The sequence below is a fragment of the Dendrobates tinctorius genome, unplaced genomic scaffold (genome assembly GCF_039654945.1).
Source record: "Dendrobates tinctorius isolate UK_male_01 unplaced genomic scaffold, ASM3965494v1 ptg000062l, whole genome shotgun sequence".
NCBI lineage: Eukaryota > Metazoa > Chordata > Amphibia > Anura > Dendrobatidae > Dendrobates > Dendrobates tinctorius.
The window spans coordinates 4,193,766-4,213,799 of record NW_027361730.1 but is presented as its reverse complement, the minus strand read 5'-3'; the positions used below and the strand labels follow the sequence as shown (position 1 = coordinate 4,213,799).

The window sequence follows — 20,034 nt, the reverse complement described above, 5'->3', positions numbered from 1 at the left end:
AGGAGGAGGCGGGGTTGGGCAGGATGGAATAGAGCTGGATTGACAATGGCTACAGGTTTACAGAAAGTTAGTCAGCCTCATTTGCATAACCATTCATATGTTGGTTTCTCAGTAAAGCCCCCGTTACACACTGCGATATCGCTAGCAATATCGCTGTAAAGTCACCGATTTTGTGACGTTGCAGCGATATTGCTAGCGATATCGCTGCATGTGATACTTACCGCCGACCGGCTCCCCCGCTGGTTATCGCTGATCGCGCGAGAAGCTCCTGGACCATTCCTCGTCGGTCACTTCCTGCTGGGCTTCCTGCTGTGACGACGAGCGACGCGTGGAGCCGGACGGGAGGAAGCAGGATCGCCGCGTCTGACAGGTAAGTAGCGATCCCCGTCCCCAGCGATGTCGCTGGTGAGATCTGCCTGTGTGGCAGCTCACTAGCGACCACCTAGCGATGCACCAGCGATCCTGACCGCGTCATATCGCTGGTCGGGATCGCTGGTGAGTTGCTAGGTGTAACGGTACCCTAACTAAGAAAGGGTCTGGCCATGTAAAGCTATTGCTGGACTTGTTTTTGAAAGTGTTACAAGCAGTTAGGGGAGGTGAAATCCTGCTGACAGATTCCCTTTAATACACAGCTTTAAAGCGGTTTTCTCACTTAGAGTAAAGTGGACACCAAACACTGAAAGGCAAATAAAACAGCGCAGCTCTGGTCACTGTTTTGGCTATGTGACTTCACTACTGCAGCTAAAACACAATGACCAGTGCAATGTAAGAGCCGGTGAGGGGAAGGAATAGCTGGCTTTATTTTACATGCCTTCCATCATTTGGGCTCCACCTTGCTCAAAATCCATTTGTTTTAATGCACCTATTGAGTTTAATTTGAACAAGGTTGATCTAAAAAAATGGATCTTAGTAGTGCCTGCTGGGATTTTTAATGAGAAGTTTACTAGTCCATTTGTAAAAACCATTCATGTGAACTATCGTACTGCCTTGCATTGGTCCATTTGCTGTCTACTCTGCTTTGCATACAAACAGCACAAAATACTCTTGTCTGTGTAAGCCCTTAATTCTACAAAATCGTGTTCCCAACACATCTGTTAAAGGGGTTGTACACTTTTTTCAGTTAGATTTTTGTGCATGTTAACTCTTTTATCATGTTTGAAAGAAGTAAGTTCTGGTGAAGATTCAGAATTTGAGACCCCCAATTATTTCAGCTCTTGGAAGCTTTATTTGCAAAGTACATCTATCATAGTCTTTGTCTTGATCACGTCTATTCCCAGTCAAGACAAAAATTGGCAAATTCTCTTTGACGTTTAGAAATAAAGTAAAATTACAAAAAATGTATATAATCTATGCTAAAGCTGGCCAAACACGAGTTAAGGAGTTCTTCAGGAATAGAAAAAAAAATAACCAAGATAAGGTCATATTTTCCTATATACATTTACAGTAATTAGCAAATCACAATATTTTTCTATGTATCTAGTGAGCACTGTAGAATAAAATTGTCCGCCATTCCGTTACACTAACGGCCCGGTCACACTAAGCGACTTACCAGCGATCCCGACACCGATATCAAGGTGTCAGGATCGCTAGTAAGTTGCTATGTGATCGCTGGTGAGCTGTCACACTGACAGCTTCACCAGCAATCAGCACAGCGATGCCGAGCGTCCGGCATCGCTGGCCATCGCTGTAAAAAATAGAGTCAAAATAAAAAATATAGTTATTCTCACCTTCCGACGTCCCGTTCAGCCATCCTGCCTCTCTCCACGCTCCGGTCCCAGTGATCCTTTGCACGAATGACCGCGAGATTTTATCTTTTTTTATTATTTTTTACACCTGATTGCTGGTCTCCCGCCTGTCACACACAGCGATGCTTGCTAGCCAGCGGGAGACCAGCAGGGCTGTGGAGTCGGTAAGCCAAACCTGCAACTCCGACTCCGACTCCTCAATTTCTCTTACACCGACTCCAACTCCGACTCCACGACTCCGACTCCGACTCCCACACATATTGCTTATATTTAAGTGAAAAATTTATTGTAGTACAATGTGAACCTCAGACATTTAATCATTTTTATGATCCCATAATCAAGATATTTAGATAGAACAGAATATATATTGGTGTACTACCCGGTTTTCATTCTTTTTGGTACAGATACGATATGGATAGACAGATATGGATAAATGGATAGATAGAGCAGATTTCTAATCTGCTTTTGCTATTGAAAACATTATCTATGAGCTCAAAAACCTTTCAGGTGATGCGGTTTTTTAAAAAGATGATCAGCTTTTGCAGCTGAAAAACGTATCCTCAAAAAACACAGGAAAAACGCTGTGTGTGAATGTAGCCTTAGATCAGGAATAGAACAGCCATTTATAGGACATTTCATAACTTTCCCAAATTCCTATGAAAAAATATTCAGCACATCCTGCATTGAATTACTGTACCCAATTTATTATATATTTTAGGAGTCGGAGTCGGTCCATTTTATACCGACTCCAACTCCGACTCCGACTCCACCAAAATGAGCACCGACTCCGACTCCACGACTCCGACTCCGAAGCCCTGGAGACCAGCGACCAAAGAAATGTCCAGAGGTTTCTTCCAGCGATCAGCGATACCGGCAGGGGGGCCGCTCGCTGATCGCTGTCACACACAGCGATCTCGCTGGTGAGATCGCTGTTACGTCACAAAAGTTGTGACTCAGCAGCGATCTCGCTACCGAGATCGCTTAGTGAGACGGGGCCTTAACAGAAACCTGTCCTAGAATGTCAAGACTTGTTTCTGTGAGCATGTCCGTAGCAAGCTCCACTGCAGTGATTTGGGCATAACATATACCTTGTATTGTCATTCAGAAGACAAAGTAGTGAAAGCAGCTTCCTCTTATCTTAGCACCCCTGGTATATTCAATATTAGATCAGAAAGACAAGGTGGACAGCAATGTGAGCAGCCTCTTCTTACCTCAGCATTTCTGGTATTTCCAGTGTTAAATCAGAAAGGGAGGGATGACAGCAGTGTGAGGTGCCTCATCTTACCAAAGCACTCCTTGTGTATCCAGTATTCGATCAGAAAGACAGGGTGGACAGCAGTGTGAGTAGACTCTTCTTACCTCAGCACTCCTGATATATCCAATATTTAATCTGAAAGGTAGGGGGGACAGCAGTGTGAACAGCCTCCTCTTACCTCAGTATCCTTGAGAATCTAAGAATTATGACAAATCTGGTGGACAGCAGTGTAACAACGTTCCTCTTACCTCAGCACCCCTGGAATCTCCAGTACTAGATCAGAAAGACAGGGTGGATAGCAGTGTGAGCGCCCACTGTCTACATCCGCCTCCTTGGTATCTCCATTATTAGATTAGGAACATAGAGTGGTCAGCAGTATACGTAACCTTTATATACCTCAGCACTCCTGGTATCTCCAATATTAAATCAGATACACAGGGTAGACAGCAGTGTGAGCAGCTTCTTCTTGCCTCAGCAACCCTGGAATCTCTAATATTAAATCAGAAAGACAGGGTGGACAGAAATGAGAGGTCTCTTCTTACCGTAGCACTCCTGGTATCTCCAATATTAGAACTGAAAGACAGTGTGGACATCAGTGTGAGCAGCCTCTTATTACCTCAGCATTTAAGGTATTTCCAGTATTAAACAGAAAGATAGGGCTGACAGCAGTATGAGTAGCCTCTTCTTACCTTAGCACTCCTGATATATCCAGTATTACATCAGAAAGTTTTGATGGACAGTGTGAGCAGCCTCTTCTTAACTCAGCACCCCTGAGAACTCAAGAATTAGATAGACATGGTTAAACGAGCTTTTTCTTACTTCCAGCACCCCTGGAATCTCTACTATTAAATCAGAATGACAGGGTGGACAGAAATGAGGTCTCTCCTTACCTTGGCACATCTGGTATCTCCATTATTAGATCAGAAAGACCGAATGGATAGCAGTGTGAGCAGCCACTTCTTACCTCAGCACTGCTGGTATCTCCAGTATTAGATCAGAATATTCACTTGGAGAACATCTTCCTCACAGACCCCTGTCCTAACATCTAGGATAGGGTTTCTGTCAGTGTAACAAGTCGGACACCATTTTAATTTTATAGTGATTAGCTCCCTAGACAAAACAATTGTGATTTGCTAATTAAAGGTATTTCTTTATCGCCTTATTGGGGGACACAGAATACCATGGGTGTATGCTGCTGCTGCTAGGAGGCTGACACTATGCAAAACAAGAAACTTAGCTCCTCCCCGGCAGTATACACCCACCGACAGGCACCAAGCACCTCAGTTTGTGCTTAGTGTCTGTAGGAGGCGGACCGGGATCTCCCCAGATCCGCATTTAATCCTTTTCTTTTCAGGTTTTAGTTGTGTTTTTTAATGATTTCCCCTTTCTTTTTCAGATACAGCATCAGGAAACGGGATGTGAGTTCATCCTGCTTTTCCTATTAATGCGGCTGAGCGAGCAGTGTGGTGTCACCCACATCGCAACTCTCAGGACCGCAGGCAGGACCTTCCCCTATCACCCTCGTGTGCTATGGGCTTATAACGGTGGCCGGTCCTAGCCGAGTACCCTCCTCACCCCTCTCCCGGGACAGGGCTGAGAGGAAGACGGCGGTCGCCAGCGGTGACGTTTCCCCTACCATGAGCCGTCTTCTGCACCTTACGGACATAGTGCGGGTACTGAGGATCGTTTCTCCCAGCGGCCTGCCGGCTATCGTGGGCCCCTGCGGTCATCCTCCTCAAGGACGTCAGGTAAGCGGATCCAGATGTCCCCTCCAGCCCCGCTCTCAAATATGGACCCTAGCCCTGCAGCGTTACAGCCAGTACTGCGCTGTATTAAAATACAGCCCTGCACCACGCTATCAGGATCAGTACCCCTTTTTGAATTTCCCTCCAGTTTTCCTTCACCAAGCGCTGTTAGACGCGCTTATCATCGGGTGGTTCAGCGGTGGCCTCCACAGGCAGCATCCTACCCGGTGGCTGCCCTGTCCCTGTGACTTTCCTATCCCTGTGGCCTCCTGGTCTCTGTGGGTCCTGTCCCTGTGGTTTCTTTGCTCCGGGCGCGCCGTCGCTCATGAGGGCTGAGGGAGCACTTTCACTTTCGTTTTCAAAAAAAAAAGTTAAGGAAGCTTCTCCCCTCTCCCTGCGCGCGTTTTCTTCGCGCACTTTTACAGCATATCACAGGGCTGTTTTCACTTCAGCCCTGTCAGTGGGACGTTTACCGCGCCCCCTCCTCGGTCCTCTTCCAATCAGGGCTTGGCGATTAAACCCCGCCCATCGCTAGCGTCTCTTCCTGCCTCTCTCTTCACAAGATATCTTCCTGGGGGACACAACGCTGGTTTTTCTGCACCTGAACTTCGGTAGGCTCGGCGCTGCTTCAGCTGACGCTAGAATTAGCTCCCATCCGCAGTTCCACATCAGGCAGTGTTTCTACCCCTTTGACATATGCCCAATCCTGCAGGGGCTCTCTGCTCTAGGACCCACTGTTATTCACTACGCCTGCGCGCGGCATAAAAAGAAGTGGGTATCAGGTCAGTCGTCTCCCTTCTGTTCGCCCTGCAGCCCTTCCTCCATGTCTGCCCCTCAGGAGCACTCCGAGCCCCGGGTTGAGAGCACCCCACCCCCTGAGTGGGCCGTGGCGGTCTCAGTCGGTCTCTGATCTCACGAAAGTGTCTCAATCGCTGGTCCAGGTCTTAGAGCGGTTACCCCAGCTATCTGCAGCCACCTGTGCGCCAACCGCCTCTCACGGTGAGTCGCCAGCACCTGACCGCGACCCTCAGAAGGACAAGCCGGGTAGGGGCTCTAGGAAGCGGGTCCTGTCTGGCTCTTCTTCCAGTCCGCAGGGTCCCTCCGCTTCTCCCAGGCTACGCTCTTTGTCTCCATCCTCAACAGACGATCCTAGGTCAGACGATGATTTCCAATCTGGATCTGACTCAGAAGCGGACAACATAGCTAGAACTCGGGATATGGTAGATAGTCTCATATCGGCTATATTCCAAACTCTCAAGATAAAGGAGGATAAGGCACCCCCTCAGGAATGCCCTGTTTCCTTTAAGAAAGCGAGGCCTCATCTCGAACCTTTCCTAATCACAAAGAGTTCGACACTTCCTTAGCCAATCACTGGCAACATCCTGATAAACGTTTTTCAGGCCGCAAGTACTCAGATGTACTATATCCCTTCGATGCAGACCTAGTCACGAAATGAACCAAAGCTCCTGACGTAGATCCACCAGTTTCTCGGATTTCCTCTAAGACGGTTCTTTCCCTTCTGGACGGAGCTTCTCTTAAAGATCCAACAGACAGGCAAATAGAGTTGTTGGCTAAGTCAATTTTTGAGGCATCCGACGCTCCCCTCTGTCCTATCTTCGCCTCCGCTTGGGTGGCGAAGGTCATTTCAGCTTGGGCAAAGATTCTGCGCAAATGCATTTCAGCAGCAGCCCCTCAGGACGAGCTGGCGGATTTAGCAGACTAATTTAGTCATGCGGGCAAATACCTTTTGGCTGCCTCCTTGGACGCGGCTGGGTGCGTAGCAAGTGCTAACAGCAACATAATAGCCATACGCCGCATTCTTTGGTTGGAGTCATGGAATGCGAATCTCGGATGCCACTGGTGGAAAGAGCATTTCCCTTCCCCAGTCCTGCCCTAAGAGGTTCTTTAACAGGAAGGCTTCTCGGCCATTTAGGTCCTTTCGCCCCTCCTCTCCCGCAGAAGGTTCATCCTAGCAGTACCGGCATCCTGCTTCCAGAGACCGGAGAAAGCCTTCTTATAAGCCAGCTCCCCGCTGGAGATCCAGAGGTCAGCCCTCCAGGTCCTCAGGCTCCCGATCCGGCAGATTTTCATCTAAGTGACGGGTCACCCCCACCTGGAAATCTTTCCAGGGTGGGAGGCAGACTTTCCTCTTTCAAAGACGCATGGTTATCCATTATCGACGACGCTTGGGTCAGGGAAATCATCACATCCGGATACAAAATCGAGTTTTCTTCTCCCCCAGTCGCTTCTTTCTGTCTCGATCCCCAAGACAGCGATCACAGATTCCAGGGTTCCTTCAGGCCGTCTCCTCCCTCGTTTCCGCAGGGGTCATCGTTCCCGTTCCTGCAAACGAACGGTTTTTAGGGTTCTACTCGAATCTCTTCGTAGTCCCGAAAAAGGACGGCTCTCTTCGTCCAATTTTGGACCTCAAGTTGCTCAATAGCCACGTGAAGATCCGGAGAGTTTCTCTGCTCTGTGGACATACAGGATGGCTACCTCCACATCCCCATTTCTCTGCGGCATCAGAGATACCTCTGCTTTGCGATTCAGGACAATCTCTATCAGTTCACGGCCCTCCCCTTTGGACTAGCCTCCGCTCCCCGTTTCTTTACGAAGGTGATGGCAACAGTCACGGCCATCCTTCGATCCAGAGGGATTCTTATCATCCCTTACCTGGACGATCTCCTGATCAAGGGTTCGTCCCACCAAGACTGTCTTTACAGTCTTCAGATAACCTTGGATGCCCTCAGCCGCCTCGGATGGATAGTCAACGAGGTGAAGTCCATCCTGCGCCCTACCCAACGTCTGACCTTTTTGGGCATGGAGTTCGACACGAATCTAGCCCGGGTGTTTCTACCGAGGGACAAGTTTTCAACCCTTTCCAAAAGGATCCAGCCTCTACAACTCTCGAGGATCAAGTCCCTTCGGTCCTGCATGAGGGTCCTGGGGAAGATGATAGCTTCCATGGAAGCAGTGCCCTTCGCACAATTCCACTCTCGCCCTCTCCAACTGTTCCCCCTGTCAGTCTGGGACAAGACCTCGTTTTCTCTGGACCGCCCCATTCTTCTTCCGCTCAGGGTCAGACAATCGCTGACTTGGTGGACATTGCCGGCGTCAGTTCTCCGTGGAAGGTCTTTTCTTCCGCCTCGGTGGCAGGTCTTCACCACCGATGCCAGTCTCCTAGGATGGGGGGCGGTTTACCATCAGAAATCGGCCCAAGGGCGCTGGAACGCCTAGGAGACTCTTCTGCCCATCAACCTTCTGGAGATCAGGGCAATCCTCCTTGCTCTCCTTCGTTGGCAGCATCTCCTCGTAGGCAAACCAGTCCGCATTCAGTCAGACAACGCCACGGCTGTGGCGTACAAAAACCACCAGGGCGGTACTCACAGCAGGCAGGTAATGTCAGAAGTGGCAAGGATGCTGCGCTGGGCAGAGCGTAACGTTGCGGCGATCTCCGCTGTTCACATTCCAGGGGTGGAAAATTGGGCAGCCGACTTCTTGAGTCGCCAAGGTCTAGCGTCAAGCGAATGGTCCCTTCATCCCACAGTCTTCACTCAGATATGCCAGCGTTGGGGCACCCCGGACGTCGATCTCATGGCATCTCAGATGAACAACAAAGTTCCTCACTTTGTAGCCAGGTCCAGGGATCCTCTAGCCGTCGGTTGCGACGCCCTAGTAATTCCGTTTTCCCAGTTCCAGCTGCCTTACCTGTTTCCTCCCCTTGCCCTCATTCCTAGAGTGGTCAAAAAGATAGTCAGAGGGCATTCCAGTCATCCTAGTGGCTCCAGACTGGCTGAGACGCCCTTGGTACGCGGAGTTGGTGAACATGCTCGTGGACGTCCCACGAAGGCTTCCAGACCGTACAGATCTTCTCTCGCTAGGCCCTCGTTACCACCAGCATTCTCAGTCTCTGAGTGTAACGGCATGGCCGTTGAAGATGCAATTCCGAAGGATTCAGGGTTTTCCAGCTGGGTCATTCAGACCATGATCAAGGCTCGGAAGCCATCTTCCTCCCGCATTTACCATAGGTACTGGAAGGCCTTTTTCCGTTGGAGCGATAACGAGGTTCTTCCACTGTCATTCTCCATTCCATCCATTCTTCGTTTCCTCCAATCTGGTTTGGATGCGGGCCTATCCCTCAGTACTCTCAAAGGCCATGTGTCTGCCCTAGCAATCCTCTTCCAGAAGGATCTAGCTTCCTTACCGCAAGTGAAGACTTTTCTCCAAGGAGTCGCCCATGTGGCTCCTCCTCATCATTCTCCGATAGATCCATGGGATCTCAATCTTGTTCTTGGCGCCCTCCAGAAGGCACCATTCGAACCAATCCAGGACATCCCTCTGTCTTTCATGGCAGGTGTCTTTTCTAATCGCCATTACTTCCATCAGGAGAGTTTCTGAGCTGGCGGCCTTATCCTGTCGTTCTCCGTACCTTATCCTCCACCAAGATAAGGTTGTTCTCAGGCCAGTTCCTTCCTTCCTTCCAAAAGTGGTATCTCCCTTTCACATTAACGAAGATATCGTCCTTCCATCGTTTTGTCCTACGCCTGCTCATCCTCTGGAAAAGTCACTCCACAAACTGGACGTAGTGAGAGCCTTGCATGTTTACCTTGCCAGGACCGCTTCTTTTCGCCAATCTGATTCCCTGCTTCTCATTTCTGAGGGTTGCCGGAAAGGTTTTCCTGCCTCCAAATCCACAATTGCTCGCTGGATTCGGTCTACCATCCTGGAGGCCTATCGACTTCAGGAGAAACGGCCCCCTCCGGGAGTGAAAGCCCACTCCACCCGGGCTGTTCGGGCTTCTTGGGCTGTGCGACACCAGGCTTCGGCCTCACAACTTTGCAGGGCCGCGACCTGGTCGTCTTTGCACACCTTTGCGAGGTTCTACAGGGTTCATACCCAGGCCTCGTCTGATGCAGCTCTTGGTAGGAAGGTTCTGCAGGCGGCGGTCGCGCACCGGCCGACCTAAGCCCTTCCTTCTGTCGTTCCTTTTATTGCTGTTTCCACCCTCGGGACTGCTTTGGAACGTCCCATGGTATTCTGTGTCCCCCAATAAGGCGATAAAGAAAGAGGGATTTTGGGTTCTTACCGTAAAATCTCTTTCTTGGAGCCTTCATTGGGGGACACAGCACCCTCCCTATTTAAGTTGTACCGTGCTGGGTCTTCGAGTCCCTTGTTGGGTTGGTACATATGTTCATTGTTTTTGGTTGCTTCTCCTACTGCTTTTTCACCAACTGAGGTGCTTGGTGCCTGTCGGTGGGTGTATACTGCCGGGGAGGAGCTAAGTTTCTTGTTTTGCATAGTGTCAGCCTCCTAGCAGCAGCAGCATACACCCATGGTATTCTGTGTCCCCCAATGAAGGCTCCAAGAAAGAGATTTTACGGTAAGAACCCAAAATCCCTCTTTTTAATGATATTTCCATTAATTTAATTTCTTCTAATTTCTGATTACACCTTTAAAGTTCGCAGAACTTGTGACTTAAGTTGTATCAGGCAACAATCTTACGTGTGTTGTATTTTGACCTCTTATTGAGGATCAATAAATGCAATCTATCATGGCCCGTCAAGGTCTTTGAGGAGATAAGGCGCCATTGCCATTAGTGTCTTATTCCCTGGACCTATTGAAATATTAAGTGGCTGTATTTGAGAGAGTCTGCGGAGATGGTGGTGGAGAATGAACATCTTGTGCCTAATCAGCCTCCTAAACATGTCAACCAAATAGTCATTACTACAAGCTTTCTAGCTGGAGTAGTCTACCATACATATTCACTGGCATAAAAAATGCCACTCACTACCACCCACTGCAGCTTTTTTTCTGCAAATGGAGGATTGGACATAATATTCAACATATCGAAGACGTTGTCAAGCGACTGAACATTGGAGGACAGTCGCCCCCATTCGATTACATCCAGTTATGGTTATGATGCATCTGCTCATGCAAGTACAGTTTCTAAGCTCTTCTCTGTGATGATGGTATATTAATATCATCTAAAATTGTTGGAGATATTTAGTCTTTTAGTTTCATTTAGTCCTTCGTTAACTAATGCATCAATGGTAACGTGAAATCTAGCAGATGGTTTGGTTGTCTGCCAGCTGACTCAGGCGTTTCTTAAGCCCCATTCATTTGTCTACTTCCATATTATGCTGGGCGATGGCATAGGGTCTTAGTCATCCAATTTGAGAATGTGAGTGAGAAAAATCCTCTTCTATTCTTTTGTGGTGATCAGCAATTTCATGTAGTGAGAGAACAGGAACAAGTGGACGCCTAGGTTGGCGTAAACGGGACGGCAGCTTTCATAATCCAGTGGTAATCCACGTGCAATGCATTTCTTCTCTGTAATAGTTTCGTATGACATCCTGCATGGAAGATACCTCAATGGTATGTGCTGGCAACATACACGACATTTAGAGCGCAATCTGAGCTGTGCAGTGCACACATGGTTGGTTTCACGTTTCTCTATGGAAAGATAAATGCAGTCACCCAGTTGCAAGCTTAAAGGAATTGTCCCCATTTAGAAAGCTTTTCCTGGTTGTGAAGAAACAAATTGCCCTTTACTTTCCCTCTTGTGGTGCAACACAATTTCTTTGCCGCTGCTGCAGTGACATGAAGTCTGAAGCGCTGCAGCCAATCATTGTGCTCAGCGGGTCTGGTCGGTCTGCAATGTGGACATGATGCCACCCCTGCAGCCAAATAACAGAAACTAGGTTGGCAGTGGAATCACTGAATCACTGTGCTGGACCTCCGGAGTGTAAGAGTAACAGATTGTGTTTTGTTGGTTTTTTAAACTATAAATATCAGGAAAACTTTTCTGGTAGTAACTTTATATACTAAATGGTTTCTATTATTTGGAAGCAGATGTTAGCCATCATGTTGTCTCATGCATCTTTACCAAATAGTGATGAGCACAAGTGCGCGCCTGTGGGTGTCAGGCAATCCCCGCATGTTTTGTGGCGGTCTAACAGCTGCGAAACATGCGGCCACGGGGACGCAAGCATGTCACTCGAGCACCCGCAATACCCGGTGCATACCCAGCACCCTAACTCAAGTAACCCACACTTGTGCTTATCACTTCCTATGAGTTATGGGGTTGGTTTATTAACTTTCCGTTTATGTAATACTTCCACACCACATGTTTTAGGTCACTGAGTAAAGTCTCCATACACTAAAGTGTAAACTTGGCCAAACCAGCCAATTTTGGTTATACGGGCCAAGTGTCTTCTGTGTATGAGGGTGTGATGACTTTCTCTCACCATTCCCCCCCCCCCCCCCCCCGTCCGCAGATATCTGAAGGTAAGAGGGATCATGCGTGTTGGATTTAATCATGCTTGATCCTTTTGTTTTCTGGGAGGTAGGCCGCTATCGGAGGTTTTTGGCAGCAGCTTATTTTCTGGTACACAATGGTACACGTGTATGCTCGGAGTAACAGACTGTGCATGTGTATAGGGGAGTTAGGAAGAATAGCTGTCAGAAAAGTGCATGTTGCAAAGAGTATGGGCATCTTACAGAGGACCTGTTACCAGGTCAAAAATGGCCAACTTTTGCACTTAATCTTATTCTGGCTATCTGTCCTGCCTGAGAATTTTTATTTATTTTTTTTCGAAGGAATTTTATTTTTATTCATTTTACTCATTTGTGTTGCGCCATTATTTCCACAGCGCTTTACAGACATTATTGGCACTATCCCCATTGGGGATCACAATCTAAATTCCCTATCAGTATGTCTTAGGAGTGTGGTGGGAGGAAACCGGAGAACCTGGAGGAAACCCACGCAAACATGGGGAGAACATACAAACTCCTTGCAGATGTTGTCCTTGAAGGAATGGACCCTTTTATCTAGTGTGCCCAATGTCCTAAATGCTATTATCGTAACTACCAAGGGTGAGTTACTCACAGGATAATTAGGCGGAGGAGCCTAAATTCACGCCCCCAGAGAACCCTTTGAGCCATCTCCCCTTGGAAAGACTATAAAAATTCACACTAAATAAAATGGCCAATATCTTTGGAACTGTATGGCAGAAAACACCACACAAAAAGCACAATACTCGGCCCTAGCGGGAATAAAGTAAGCGCAAAACGCTAACACTTGCCAGTTTTGAACTGGTGACAGGTTTCTTTAAAGGGATAATCTGATATGAGCAAGTTCTCACCTCTCCACAGGTCCCACCACTGGGATATCTCCGGTTAATGCTTTAGATAGTGAAGGGCATGGTGGCGGGCATGTGTTCTCGGGCCATCAGCATATTGAAATCTGTGGATAATTGATTACTTGCCCAGATGAGAATAGCTTTCTAACTGATTAATAATCAGAAGAGCTACTAAAAGATGACAGTTTCCTCTAAACTGTGATCTAGAAGTATGCTGATTTCTCTGGTTAGCTATGATAAAAAGATGCTTCTTCAGCCAACTCGCTTGTGCAGTCTGTTGCTTGTTGAGTGCATGGAGCGTGTACGTTCCCACTTTCCCTACCACCTTCCTTGCCCTTTTGTGGCAAAACTTGCGCTGCCTTGAGTGTCTGCTATTCACAAGCAACCTTAGATGTGCTCAGCACAGACGACATCAGCCACATGATCCTTCCAGAGCGCAGGCAGCACATCAATCATTCAGGAATGCAGCTTCTGTTCAGCTTGTATTGCTAGAACCAGGGTTGGAGGACAACTTATGTTTGGGTTCACATCTGCAGGATATAATTGTGAGGCAGCATGACTGCGGCTCTGATATGTGTAATATCTGTGGCCAATGGTTTCATCCATTATAAGTTCATGCTTAGAACATACAACACTGCCCTTCACCTCTCCAAACAAACCTATTTCAACACCCTCATCACCTCACTGTCCAATAACCCGAAACGTCTTTGACACTTTTCATTCCCTGCTCAACCCAAGAGTGTACGCCCCAACCACAGAGCTTCGAGCTGACGATGTGGCCAATTACTTCAAAGAAAAAATTTATCATACCCGACAGGAAGTTATCTCCCAATCACCTCATACCATGCACTGTCCTCCCTCCCCCACTGCATCTAGCTCACTCTCTGAGTTTGAACCAGTCACAGAAGAAGAAGTAAGCAGGCTCCTTGCATCTTCTCGCCCAACCACTTGCACCAGTGACCCATTTCCGTCACATCTGCTCCAGTCCCTTTCCCCTGCTGTCACCCCTCACCTAACTAAAATATTTAACCTCTCTCTCTCTCTTCTGGTATCTTTCCCTCCTTATTTAAGCATGCCATCATACATCCACTACTTAAAAAACAATCCCTCGACCAAAGCTGTGCCGCTAACTATAGACCTGTCTCTAATCTTCCCTTCATCTCTAAACTCCTGGAACGCCTGGTCCACTCCCGTCTGATCCGCTATCTCTCTGATAACTCTCTTCTCGACCCTCTCCAATCCGGTTTCCGCTCTCTACACTCTACTGAAACTGCCCTCACTAAAGTCTCTAATGATCTACTAACAGCTAAATCTAACGGTCATTACTCCATGCTAGTTCTCTTGGATCTCTCTGCAGCATTCGACACGGTGGATCATCAGCTCCTCCTCACTATGCTCCGCTCCATCGGCATCAAGGACACCGTTCTCTCCTGGTTTTCCTCCTATCTCTCTGACCGCTCCTTTACTGTATCTTTTGCTGGCTCCTCCTCCTCTCATCTTCCCCTTACTGTTGGGGTTCCTCAAGGATCGGTTCTAGGCCCCCTCCTCTTCTCCTTGTACACTGCCCCTATTAGTCAAACAATCAGTAGATTTTGTTTCCAGTACCATCTCTATGCTGATGACACCCAATTATACGCTTCTTCTCCTGACATCACGCCAGCCTTTCTAGAAAACACCGGCGATTGTCTAAACGCTGTGTCTAACATCATGTCCTCACTATATCTGAAACTGAACCTGTCAAAGACTGAACTGCTTGTGTTTCCTCCCTCAACTAATGCACCTATACCCGACACTGCCATTTCCGTGTGTGGTTCCACTATTACTCCCCAGCAACATGCCCGCTGTCTTGGGGTCATACTTGACTCCGAGCTTTCATTCACCCCCCACATCCAATCACTGGCTCGCTCTTGTTATCTGCATCTCAAAAACATTTCTAGAATTCGACCTTTTCTTACCTTTGACTCTGCAAAAATTCTTACTGTTTCTCTTATTCATTCTCGTCTGGACTATTGTAACTCTCTTCTAATCGGTCCCCCTCTTACCAAACTCTCCCCTCTCCAATCTGTCTTGAATGCTGCAGCCAGGATCATATTCCTCGCCAATCGTTACACCGATGCCTCTACCTTGTGTCAGTCCTTACACTGGCTACCCATCCACTCCAGAATCCAGTACAAACTTATTGCCCTCACCCACAAAGCACTCCATGGCTCAGCACCACCCTACATCTCCTCCCTTGTTTCAGTCTACCACCCTACCCGTGCCCTCCGTTCTGCTGATGACCTGAGGTTAGCATCCTCGATAATCGGAACCTCCTACTCCTGTCTCCAAGACTATACACGTGCTGCGCCAATTCTTTGGAATGCACTTCCCAGGTCAATACGAGTAGTCCCCAATCCCTACAATTGTAAGCGTGCCTTGAAAACTCATTTATTCAGACTGGCCTACTGCCTCAACACATTAACCTAACTATCCCTGTGTGGCACAGTCAAAAGTTTTACCATAACCAGGTTCCCCGCATCATGTTCCCACATGCTTTATGCATCCATTAGCCCTCTGTGTCTGTACTGTTACACACTTAACGTTATGGCTGGTCCATACAATCAGGGCAATTGTTACCACCCACCTTTCGTGTCTCCCCTTTTTCCCTCATAGACTGTAAGCTTGCGAGCAGGGCCCTCATTCCTCTTGGTATCTGTTATGATCTATGTGATTATTGTTATGCTGTAATGTCTATTGTCTGTACAAATCCCCTCTGAAATGTAAAGTGCTGCGGAATATGTCGGCGCTATAGAAATAAAATTTATTATTATTATTAGGAAGCTTTGCTTCTCCTTTTAAGTAATACATGGCGTGTGTAAATTTCCACAGGTTAATTCTCTTTTATTTTTTTCCTGTACATTTCAGGGTGTTAAACTATTGCAGGATGTTTACAGAACTGTGTGAAACCTTTCTAGAGAAGATCGTTTCTACTCCAGGTCACGAGCTGGGAGACCTCCGAACGCTGGACCTTCTCTTGATTTGTGCTGGTCACCCACAATATGAGGTAGTGTGAGTGCCATCAGGGTCCTAAAAGGTTGTCTTGTTACACTGAGCAGTAAATGGTTATCAGATTATTTGCTTTCAGATGTCCCTAGAAAAGTACATAAAAATGACTTGTAATGTTTGAGCCCCAAATACAATGCCAAGGCTGTGTTCACATGACATTGGTTATCTACAGTCAGCACATGCACATCGAAGACTTCCATCACATGCCCCGAACATAAAGTACTCTTAGGTCTCCATTCATCTGGTGACACCAAAATAACTGCAGTCTGACGTACGGCATTCTGCTACGTGGTGAAATAACTTACTGGTTGTATAGAATTAGTGCATTTAGTTATCCTACACACTATGCAGCTAATGTCTCCTTAGGCCTGTTTCACACATCAGTTTTTTCCGTCAGTTAAAATCCGCTAAAATGGCGGACAACGGATCCGTTCCTGTACTGACAACAACGTTTGGCACCGGACCGTTATTTTAACGGATCCGGGGAAGGAAGAATTTTAAAGGAACAGAGAGAGAGAATTTTTTTCAGACGCCAGAAATGAGTTTAGGGTTAAATTTCCGACACAGGCATTTCTCACGGGCATGTGCAATAGAAAATGCGGATCCGGCCGGGGAAAAAAACGTTTCATTGTCTGTCCTGTCCGCTCTGCGGACGGCAAAATCTTGGCGGATCCGTTAAAAAAACGGATCGAACGGATGACCATCCGTCAAGATCCGCCGTTAATACAAGCCAATGGGGGGAAAAAAAAAGGATCCGCCAAGAAAAATGGCGAATCCGTTTTTTTTGCAAAACGGCGGATTTTGACTGATGGGGAAAAACGGATGTGTGAAAGAGGCCTTAGGGAGTAACAACAAGAGAGAAAAAGTAGCAGGCAAAACACGGGGATCACCATATAAACATTACAAACATCTTTATTAAAGTTACAACACTGCAAAATTAAAAACATCATGCAATAACAAATAAGCTGACGGTAGGGCTATACTCTTGTCACACCACCAATTTCACATCAAAAAATTCAGAGTCATAGTGAATGCCCTGGAATAACACTATTTAAAGCAGCTATAGTAGACACCTATACTGGTAAGCACAACAGGAATGTATTAGTAGAATTAATATATACCCATCAAGTGCTATCATGCAGACCAAAGGGAAAATAAGTAAAAAATCCACCTGGAGCCAAGAGTGCAGAAGCTTCTATATGGCTGAATAGAGCCAGCTCCAAAAAAAGGCCAAGAATAAGAAGATATTCCCAAAAACAGAGGGATGTGCTCATCAAGGTAGCGGTGTCCAAAAATGGATACTAAATCATCATATTAATTGAAAACAGGCCATGGTCAAACCCTCATATTGGAGAAGATCCTGTAGGCAATGGAAGCTGTGCTGCAGGTGACAGTGGTGGAGGAGACAAGGGCACAGGATGGCTCCTTAGGCCGAAACAGTTCAACTTTTTCTTTATAGCAATCCCCAAAATGCAATTGTTTCATGTTTCTGTTCCAATCGCTTCTTTGTTTGACAATCAAATTACCACAAAATCACATAATGGGGTAGGTAAAGCAACTGTTTTTCTTCAGCGCTACCTAAGTCTTCTGTATCTAGTTTTCTGTAATAATCTGATCGCTTAGCGAAGGTGCTATTGCAACAGCAACATTACAGTGATTGTGTATTTGGGATGCGACATATATGAACCACAAGCAGAAGCATCACAAGTATCCTGGCGCTGTTTTATAATAGTCTATATGGAGTGGTATCCTCCCTTGTCACCTTTAAGTGTAGGAGTGCCATATCCTGCATGCAAGTTAGGCCTACACGTTGTAGGCTTCAACTGTGGGGAGCAAAGCACAGCATGAACATAGCTTATATTTAAAGGGGCATTCCCATCTCCAAGATCCTATCCCAATGTGTGTTAGATGTAATAATATTAGCAAATACCTCTAATTAGAAATGTAGTATAGTTTTTCTGGTTCCCTGTCTCTTTAGGCTGTGTGGCAACGTTGCGTTTTTTAAGCGTTTCCGCCGCGTTTTTGCCGGGGCGGAAACCCTTAAAAAGCGCTAACAAAATGCATCCCATGCAATCCTATGGGATTCCGCAGTTTCTGTGCCAATGCTGCGGATTTTTCCGCTGCGGAATAGCATAGCGGAAAAATCCACAGCATGTCCATTAATTTTGCGGAATCACGGCGATTCCGCCGCCATAGGATTGCATTGAAACGCTCATTTTACGCATGTGGCTATGCCCACCATTCATAAAGTGAGCGCTTCATGTGCGGATGGTACCCAGGGTCTGGATACCATATTCCTGTAAAAAATAGAATTAACCCCTTCTTGACCAAGCCTATTTTGACCTTAATGACCAGGCAATTTTTTGCAATTCTGACCAGTGTCCCTTTATGAGTTAATAACTCTGGAACGCTTCAACGCATCCTAGCAATTCTGAGATTGTTTTTTCGTGACATATTGGGCTTCATGATGGTGGTAAATTTAGGTCAATAATTTGTGTTTATTTGTGAAAAAAATGGAAATTTGGCGAAAAGTTTGCAAATGTCACAATTTTCAAATTTTGAATTTTTATTCTGTTAAACCAGAGAGTTATGTGACAAAAGAGTTAATAAATAACATTTCCCACATGTCTACTTTACATCAGCACAATTTTGGAAGCAAATTTTTTTTTTTTTTAGGGAGTTATAAGGGTTAAAAGTTGACCAGCGATTTCTCATTTTTACAACCAAATTTACAACACCATTTGTTTTAGGGACCACCTCACATTTGAAGTCACTTTGAGGGGTCTATATGGCAGAAAATACCCAAAAGTGACACCATTCTAAAAACTGCACCCCTCAAGCTACTCAAAACTACATTCAAGAAGATTATGAACCCTTCAGGTGCTTCACAGGGACTAAAGCAATATGGAAGGAAAAAATGGACATTTTAATTTTTCTAACAAAAATTTTTTTTTAGCATCAATTTTTTCATTTTCACATGGGCAACAGGATAAAATGGATCCTAAAATTTGTTGGACAATTTCTCCTGAGTACACCGATACCTCATATGTGGTCATAAACCACTGTTTGGGCGCACGGCAGGGCCCAGAAGGGAAGGAGCGCCATTTGACTCTTGAATGGAAAATTAGCTCCAATTGTTAGCGGACACCATGTCATGTTTGGAGAGCCTCTGTGTGCCTAAACAATGGAGTACCCCCACAAGTGACCCCATTTTGGAAACTAGACCACCCCAGGAACTTATCTAGATGTGTGATGAGCACTTTGAACCCTCAAGAGCTTCACAGAAGTTTATAACGCCGAGCCGTGAAAATAAAAAATCATTTTTTTCCCTCAAAAAATGATTTTTTTAGCCCGCAATATTTTATTTTCACAAGGGTAACAGGAAAAATTGGACTCTGTTGTACAGTTTTTCCTGAGTACGCTGGTACCCCATATGTGGGGAGGAATCACTGTATGGGCACACGTCGGGGCTCGTAAGGGAAGTAGTGACGTTTTGAAATGTCGAATTGATTGAATGGTCTGCAGGCGTCATGTTACATTTGCAGAGCCTCTGATGTGCCTAAACAGTGGAAACCCCCCAGAAATGACAACATTTTGAAAACTAGACCCCCTAAGGAACTTATCTAGATATGTGGTGAGCCCTTTGAACTCCAAAAGTGCTTCACAGAAGTTTATAACGCAGAGCCGTGAAAATAAAAAATGATTTTTTTCCTCAAAAAATGATTTTTTAGCCTGCAATATTTTTGCACCTCTTTCTTGTGTTCAATACTTTTTCCTTGTGTCAGTTCTCATTATTATACTACTTAATTTATAGACATCTATGATTTGATTCCTTTGCCTGTGTGGATTGGATAGGTTTCTACTGACATCTGGTTAGAATTTCATGTCAATAGCGCCTTTAGAAATGCATCTACTGAAAAAATTGGTGACGAGTTCAATACTTATTTCACCTGCTGTGTGAGTAGCAGTCACATGCTGCTAATGATATGCCCTTGGTTAATTGTTCATCAGCAAGTGTGAAAAAAGCATAAGTCGTGTCAGTTTGGTCTGGAACATTGAGACATGTTAACGCAATGTAAGGAGGAAAAAAAAACCAAAACATC

At 46.2% G+C, this 20,034-nt stretch overlaps 1 protein-coding gene across 2 annotated transcripts in view; it reads left to right on the top strand.

Annotated features, from left to right (window-relative positions):
• TNPO3 (transportin 3) overlaps positions 1-20,034 on the top strand; it is a 69,996-nt gene that overhangs the window by 13,812 nt on the left and 36,150 nt on the right. For both annotated transcript variants that reach the window (XM_073579225.1, XM_073579224.1), the window contains exon 7: positions 15,791-15,929. In XM_073579225.1, coding sequence (XP_073435326.1) covers positions 15,791-15,929 — 139 coding nt within the window. The remainder of the gene's footprint in view (positions 1-15,790; positions 15,930-20,034) is intronic.